At 40.2% G+C, this 8,720-nt stretch overlaps 1 protein-coding gene across 1 annotated transcript in view; it reads right to left on the bottom strand.

The window, feature by feature from the left end:
• Positions 1-3,872: 3,872 nt before the first annotated feature.
• The window catches only part of LOC104531711 (clathrin coat assembly protein AP180-like), a 28,214-nt gene continuing 23,366 nt past the window's right edge, over positions 3,873-8,720 (bottom strand). Inside the window, exons 16-17 of the mRNA XM_029087148.1 lie at positions 6,691-6,790; positions 3,873-5,295 (exon numbers count right to left, since the gene is read on the bottom strand). Coding sequence (XP_028942981.1) covers positions 6,698-6,790 — 93 coding nt within the window. The 3' untranslated portion in view covers positions 3,873-5,295; positions 6,691-6,697. The remainder of the gene's footprint in view (positions 5,296-6,690; positions 6,791-8,720) is intronic.

Below are 8,720 nucleotides of genomic sequence, written 5' to 3'. Positions count from 1 at the left end.
AGCAGCCAACACAGCCATTCACCCACTTCTCCCCCACCCCCAGGGAATAGGGAAGAGGATTGGGGGCAAGGATTAGGAGGCTTGTAGATTGAGATAAAAACAGATTAATAATAGAAATAAAAGAAAACTTAAAAAAAAACACCCTAAACAACTAATATTAAAATAGTAGTGATAATGATGATAACAGTAATAAGATATGCAAATAAGTGATAACCCAGTGCAACTGCTCACCACCCACTAATAAGCCCAGTCCGTTCCCAGATAATGATCCCAGAGGAGCAACAATCCCGAACCGAAACCATAATCCCGGAAGACCGAGAACCCGAGAGCAAAACCCGTGTGAACCCACCCCCCTTCCAGTCAGCCCCGGACAATACACTAAACATGACGGGATATGATATGGAATATCTCACTGGCACATCCAAATGCCAGTTTTGGGCTTTGCTATTCACTGCGCTTCTCCCTCCCAGTCCTAGTGCAGCTGTGAACCAGCCAAACATGATGGCCTTGAGCTCCAGCAGCAACTAATACTAGTACTTTTATCAATGATGTTCTCATAGCAAGTCTGACCTGAAACCAAAACACGGCTCCTCTAACTACTGAGAAGAAAATTAACTCTATCCTAGCAAAACCAGGACAATCCACCACTAAACCATGTCTCTAGGCACCACATCTACACGTCTCAAATACCTCCAGGGATGGCGACGCAGTTCCCTGGGCAGCCTGTTCCATGGATCTTTGTATCTTTACAGGAGCTTCACATAGCACGTGCCTTCACTATACCTGCTGTTGTGCTTAGTGATACGGAATCTCTGCTTCCAACAGAGTGGGCTTCTGCTCTGGCAAGACCTTAAAAAAAGATGGCTCTTCAGGTATTTATGATACTGAGGTAAACTGACAGATCTCTTCCATCGTACTAAACAATGTTTCAAAATATGGGTCAAACTTCGCCATGTTCAGCCATTAACATTTGGATGTAGGTGCTTTACAGCACTGTTGCAGGGCAGCCATTCATCAGACGCTTCACAGGTTCCCCTACACCACCAGAGAAGTTGTTTGCTCTCCTTAATCCTTGCCTTAGATATCACACCCACCCACCTTTCTTCACTTGCTTCAGTTTCTGCTTCTGCTCCACCACCTTTGCTAACTCCCAAAGGCAACTATTCTTACACCTATAATTGCATTCAGAGATGTCTTGGGCAACAGAACAAGCATCAGGCTTTTGCCACCCACATCATTTGCACAGTTTAATTAAGGGAAAGGGAAGAGGTGGTGAAGCTTTAGGAGCCAAGAAAAAAAACGGCAGTGCTGGCTGCTTTAAAATATGTAGAGCCTCTCTCCTTCTGTAATCCCATCTCCAAAATTCTTATTTTGTCCCCTCATTACCACTCAGTGTCTGCCACTTCCCACACTGCTCACAGCACTAGCAAAATAAGTTTTCTCTTTTAATAAATTTTCTGATATATTTAATGTTCTAGAAGAGCAGGATCAGTAACTCAGTGTATCATCTTTATGTCACTACCACTACCATAGGAAGTCTCAGTTGGCTTTTCTAAGCAGCAAGAGTAATTGGGACTTTCCTCCCTCCCCCATTCAGAAAAAGTTGCCTGAGGCAGCTCTTATTCTGGGGACAGAGATGGGGAAGGAGGAGCAGGAGCAAAGATTCACACCAAAAAGACAAAACAGTGTCAGCTGCAGCTACTGGACATTTCATGAACTAGATGCTGTCACCCACCAGCAAGTAGCACCTCATATTACTAAAGTCTCAAATGCATTTACACAGCCAATCATCCCCTCCTCCTCCACAGCTACAGTTTTTGCTCTGCACTTTCCTGCCTGGTTTTTAAGGCAAAACTCGAGCTTTTGCAGTTGCCTTACTAAATCTTAAGAATGGAAACTTAGGGTTGCTACCCTAAGCCTTATTCTGCAACCAGCCTGAAATGGTAAGGTGGTGGCCAGGATCTTAGAAGCGAACAGCAATTTAGTTTTCACAATCCATGCTTTAACCTGGGGAAACAGCAGCATCAATCCAGAAGCCCTCAGTTCAAATTACACTACATTTTGAAAGGTGCACATTATAAAACACAGCTAAAAATCTCAAATAAAGCCAACTAAAATGAATGATGAATGAATGGAGAAGAGGGGAGACTACTAACCCCAAGCATTCAAAAAATGAGTCAGTTTTGAGGAACAAGTTGTTTTTTTTTGTTCAAACCTCTACAGTAAGCTGAGTTCATGTTCTCCAGGTATTTACCATCCCTTAAGGCACCCAAGACTTAAGGCAGAGCTACAAAAGTAGCCAGAGTTGCCAGCTACTAAAGAAGCCAGCACACGGAACTGCAAGAGCTTGGGTAAAGGACACGTCAGCCGTCTGAAACCTGTCATCCCCTCATGAAAAACGCAGAGCAAGGAGACAGTTTCTCCCTCCCACAGAGATGGGAGCCCTCCTCTCCACCCACTCTTCTCTATGGCTTGTACTGAGAAGTGATTAGTCATAGCAGGACACAGATGTGTTCATGCCTGGATGATGAAACTCAGAGGATAACAAGAACATGTTCTTCTCTACAGGCCAGGAGACAACCACTTGTTTTCCTTGCAAGTCAGATTTTGTAACTCCTTTGTGATGTGGAGAACAAGAGTCACTTTTATTCAGCCTTATTCAGCACACTGGGGAAACACATTGGTTTTACTTCCCTCAGTGCAGAAGCTTCTTACTCTTCCACCAAGTTTGCCTTCTGTCCAGGCTTCTATTTCCTCACAGGATATCAAATGCCACATATACCGCAGGCTTCCAGAGAGCTGTTGGCCATGAGATTTATGGAAGACTAACAAGAATGAGGACCAAGGGTTGTGGACACAGATGAAGCTGATGCAGAAAGGCAATTAGTGCATGGCAGGGGTGTATACATGGCAAAGAAGAAGCCCTCACAGTGAGGTTTGGCCCCTTGAAAGATGTAACATTGCAGTAATACATCATCTTAATTTGAATGAACTGGTCTGAATATATGTTTGGTTATGACTGTCCCCTAAAAATGCTGTCCTTACATTGAGAAGACATGCACAACACAGTGGTAAGAAGTGGAGTACTCCCTGCATTTGGCAACACCTAGCACATAGGAAGGATGGGCAAAAACATGATGAGCTTTTCTGGGGGTGCAGTTACTGACCTCATTCAGGTCTTCATGCTCAAATAGTGAGAACACACAGACATCTGCTGAGCCTTACAGATTTCTAATCTAGAACACCCTGACTCAACAGGGTACTGTATAAAATCAACTTTTCCAAGGCCAAACTTGATAGATTCAAAATACCAATGTAGTAGCAAATTTAAAGAACAAAACAAAAACCCCCAAGACTCCACAAACAACCAAACCAAAAACCTCTTAAGCAGTGGCACTCCCCTACTGATTGCACAACTTGGAAATGTCTTTGAAATCCAATTGATGATCAAGTGATCAAGTTTTTTCAGTGTTCTGTCGTTTTCATCCTGCCGGAAGACAAACCATAGCACAAGAAATTCCTGCAGCATCGCAGCTGTGCTAGCTCTCAATAAGTTGTTTACCTCACAGGAAAGAAATTAGGACCAGTATTATAAACTTTCACAGTTCCAATATTATTCTAGTTTAAGGAGATTAAGACCTTAAATGAAGCCTCCTGACGTGTTATAGGTCAAACTAGAGACTTCTCCTCTCCTCCTCCCCACTTTACTTGTGGCTTTGTATGGATCTCTCCTCTACTCCTTAAAGATCAGCAAAAGTCATTACCATGTGCAGCAGCTTCAGCAATCAGTGTCAGGACCTATACACATTTTTCCCCTCTCAGACTATTACTGTGCTCAAGATCACAATGATCATGAAACTGGCAACAAGATATTTACTTTGATCAAGGTGTTTATTGCATCTCAGAGGGCACACATGCACTGGGTTTTTTTGTTTTTGTTTTTTTCTTTTTAACTGAAATACAAAGAAAAGCCATTTTGAAATTAGTTTTTTTTATAGAACTTTCCCATTACGGTGTATGTTATCCCCACAGCAAATTCAGATACAACCACTTTTAATGGTACCATACATTGATTAAATAGTTCATTTGAAAGACTTTAGGTGAATATCTTTCCAACCCAATATGCTTTTACAGAGAACTGCCAAGCCACTTGTAACACTGATCAACAGTGACCTCATTGAAGAGTCAAGATCTTACGCCAAGCCATCAACAGAAACAGTATGAGAACAAATAAAAATTAAAGAAATACAATATGTACAGTAAAGGGCATGGATCTCTGGATCAGAATTAAATCTAATCACCAATAGTACAAAAGCTACTCACAGCGCATTCGGGGCAATGGAGAAAACACTAGCCTAAGGCATACACAGGTAAGCACTAAATTAAGAGATGTACATAAGAACTGAACAGAGATGAGTAACATCACTTGTAATGTTCTGACTACAGATATACCAAAGAGTGCTCTTGTATTTGAAATCCCTTGATGTCAGCACAACTATGGTTGCTTTTTTCAACTACATTGAGAGAAACTGACCCTTTACTTATTTTCAGTGCATTTAGCAAGAATCGATAGATATGCCAATTTTAAATGCAAAAACTTAAATAATTAAAATAGATTTTAAAATAAAAACAGTAATAAATATGGTATTTTTTTAGATATGATTTTTCATTCTTGGTAAGTCATCAAAAAAGTATTTGTTATGGAAGTTTACCTTTATATTACTTTAAGTTATCTTAACATATACAGTGCCACAAAAATAAAACATTTTTTCACAACAATTGAGACTCCTGTGACTGAAGGAAAAAAAAAAAAAAGTATTCCACACAATTTCGTAAATATTTTCCTTACTATCTGGTATTACCACACTATGTTTCATAACAGATAAAGGAGAAATTGAGTCCTAGGGAAATTTTAGGTGTCCTCAAAAAGTTATATACATTGAAACCTTCAAAAACCACAGACATCGCTCCAAATGGCTCACCAAACAACAGCTGCATAATCTGCCCCCATGGGATAGGTTCAGAAAAGCACTAGAAGGCATCAGAAACATACATCCATTGTTTAAATTGTAAAACACAAATAACCCAAGTACACAAATTTCGAGAGAGTAGGGATAACAGCTAAGGTAGTACACATTCCTAATGTTCACTTTCACGGCTGTGCTACACGTTTCAGGAGGAAGAGAAAGTCTGAGTAAGCGCTGGGTTTGGTACTGGTGGCTCACTTTGAAACTCTGAGCATCCATTTGTAGACTCCAAACTCACATTTTTATCATCCAGTCAGAAAAACTGCAGCTGTGAACATATAAAAGTATTAGATGAGAATCAGAATAGTGAGTTAGATAAAGCACATTCTAGAAAGAACACCAAATCTGCTCATTACCTCACACCTCAAAGGAGTCATTATCAGTTTTAAATGAAGCAGCAGTCTTCCCACAGACAGTTACGAATCTACCTGCTACGAACCCAAGTTGAAAGCAGCAAGTCTCAGCAATGAAGGTGCATCTCCACTCCTGGCCATCTCCACTAAGTGCCAGGTACACACCTCCCCAGGGTTGGAATTTGGAGGAGGGTGAAGTGGGACCAGGTGGTGCCTAGTAAGAGCAGCTGGATCCCATCCACTGCTGCTAACTCCAGGACAAAGGGGGTTTAGAATAAGTCTTAGAATTAAGCTATAGGAAGAAAGAAAAGGGACTTAAGAAGAAAGCTTTAAAGATATGTAAAGATTGTCCTCTCCTCACCTGGCAAATTATTCCAGTCTTAATTATAAAATGCCTATCTTACTTCTGCATTATTACTTTTTAATTAACTTAAGTGTTCATTTCAATTTGATGTTTCTATTTGGCCCTCTTCACATCCTTTTCCAAAACCCTCACAGTAATGTTTTTGCCTTTTTATTCTGCAGTAGTGGTTTTTTGTTGCTTCTCCATTTTTAATTTTTATTTACTCCTCTGTTCTTCCCCACTGTTGTTCTACACAGCACTGCTGAGGACCTCATGCTTTAAGATTCAGAAAAGTAGTGCCCTGAAAAATGGTATGGTGGGGGAGAACATTAGCTGCCATCAGTTAAGAGAGGCAAACAACCTTCCCTTGATGATCAGGACACATGAGTTTTTCCTCTTTCAGTCCCTTCACACCTACGATACCAAATCTGTTTCCACACCCACAAGACTGGAACAAGCCTCTTCAGCACCGTTTTTCCCCCACTATTTGTACCTCGTTATGATTCTATTTGTTTCAGTATTAATTTCAGGGAAAAAAAAAAGTAAACATGAACCCTTGGATTGGATGGAAACAAGACAAAAATGGAAGTTATACATTGAAGATAATTTTTCCTGGCAGCCACTTTTGGGAAAAAAAAAGAAAAAAAAGTTAAACACAAACCCTTGGATTGGATGGAAACAAGACAAAAATGGAAGTTATACATTGAAGATAATTTTTCCTGGTGGCCACTTTTGGGAAAAAAAAAAGAAAAAAAAAAGTAGCCAACAGTCAAGCTTTCAGGCTAAAATTAAGAGTGTGGACAGAGAATTCAGTTTTCTGTTTAAGCCACCACATAATCAGTGCATATTTCTAGCTATCTCTGCAGCTACAATTTTATCAGTTGCATTCAATCCACTGGCCTAATCACCATCTGTGTGCCAGACACATACCACAGCTAACATGCTTAGGCAGGCAGTCACAGAATACCTTATGTTTACAAGAAATCCTTGATGTTAAGATCCGCTAATGGGTCCTTTGTTGGAGGTTTCTTGGGACTCTGAGTAGCAGGAGTTGGGCTTGGAGAAAGCTAACAGACACCAGCCAGGAAGGCAGGAAAAAAAACAAAGCAGACAAGGATACACAAGCATTAGGTAGATATAGCTGGTTCTCACACGAGCACATGGCAAGCATACAAAGTTCTCATTTTTCTGCAAGTTTGGTGTGTTGCTGTTTTGCTCAAGCATTGTTTAGACTCTATTCTTACTACAGGGTTAACAACGTTTGGCTAATTTAATGGATAAGGCTATAGACACTGCATATTCTAATTAGCATAGCTTCAGATCACTCTCTCCCTGTAAGACAGAATGGTGTTAGGATCATCAACCCAGAGAGAAATTAAGCATTTGTTAGGTGTTAAACACCAAGGTGCAGAAGAAGCAAAGCGCATGCTGTAAAGTATGTCTGAAAATCCCAGCGACTGGCATTGAAGTACAAGTTGTTCAACATCGGTAATGTAAATGAGAGTCCAAAGTGTATTGGAGACGTGACTATTTTATACTCAGTTCCTCCTCTGCTAGGTATAAAAATCATCACTCATTCCACAGAAAATGTCAGTTTTCCAAGTTCCATGCAATTATTCCCACTAGGAAGCCAAACAGTTTTCCCATGGTGTCCTTACTCCTCCCCATCTACCTTACTCAGGGCACTAGAGGTATTTTACATGTAGCCCTGGCACCTTGATGACTACCCTTCTCCACGAAAAAAACTGTCTTCCATACTACTCTTGATAATATAAGTGCAGAGACAGTTTAAGGCAGGAGGAAAAGCAAGACCAAGTAGCTATATATGAAATGCAGAGCTCTAACACCTACAACCTACCTTCCCACTTAGAACAGTTGCAATTTCTTCCCATTTCTACAAAGAAAATCCAAATTTCAACTGGAATGTGGTTCCCTACTTAAAAAGTGAGGTTTGCTACAGGTTGATTGCCTAATATTCACAAAAAATAAAAAAAAAAAATTGCAAAAAAGGGAGGTGGCTTGGTTTTAAGTGTTACAAGTCAGATTTTAGAGTCATAGCATCAACTTTCATCTCCCACCCTTTTTGAAAGACAAGATGGACTTCTAACTTAAAGAAGCTACCACAGCTAATGCCTCTGAAAGGGCTCTTGTCTCTTCAGAGTTACTACAAACCAAACTCTACTTTGAAAAAAATAGCATGGAACAGGTATTATGGCTTATGTTGCATCACCTAGTGGCTATGAGTTAAAAGCTTTGCATCAGAGTGGGTACACAGTGCTGCACTTCCAAACTCACTAGAGCTACAAGTTAAAAAGAATCCTTAGGAAACTATGAGGAGCAGCTGATAGCACCCGGTTCAACAGGAAGAATGCCACTGGCATGTCTCCATTCACTCAACCTACTTCATCACTAATTACTCCATTAGCTTTTTTTCATCATATTAAAGAAAGGACTCATCTCCCTGGCAACAAGTAACTTGTGATACAATGTTTCCTGGTTATTTTTAATTAGTATAGAATTAAGAATAGGTTTGCTTTGGTTTTAGGTGGCCAAACTTGTGTCCTCTTTAGGTCTAAATATATGATTATCACAAAGTCACACTAGGTAAATATAGTTTAAAAACATGAAAAAAAGAAGTAGTGTCACATATCTCCCACTTACAAAAGAATACAGAGTGACTGAAGATGAAGATTATTCATTTGCATTCCTCCACCTTAACGTAAGTTAGAAGAAAAACTTCACAGTATTTAAATCTGGGCATTGCTGTGAGAAGCATGCACTCTGAGCACTCCAATGTTCCATACACTATGGTAATTCATACTTGAATTAAGCTGTTTTGCACCAAAAGAACCCAGCAAACTATCAGCCTGAAACCGATAAAGTTGTATTTACTGCAAAACATCTGTCACCCAAGAACTGCAGACTGTAGCTTGTTCATAAGCAGAAGGTCAATTTTCTGAGGAATCTCTTGGTGGGCTGGGAGGAAAGATGCTGAGT

This window comes from Antrostomus carolinensis, unplaced genomic scaffold (assembly GCF_000700745.2).
Source record: "Antrostomus carolinensis isolate BGI_N321 unplaced genomic scaffold, ASM70074v2 scaffold461, whole genome shotgun sequence".
NCBI lineage: Eukaryota > Metazoa > Chordata > Aves > Caprimulgiformes > Caprimulgidae > Antrostomus > Antrostomus carolinensis.
The sequence above is the reverse complement of the archived record's forward strand: the minus strand, read 5'-3'. Positions and strand labels throughout refer to the sequence as shown.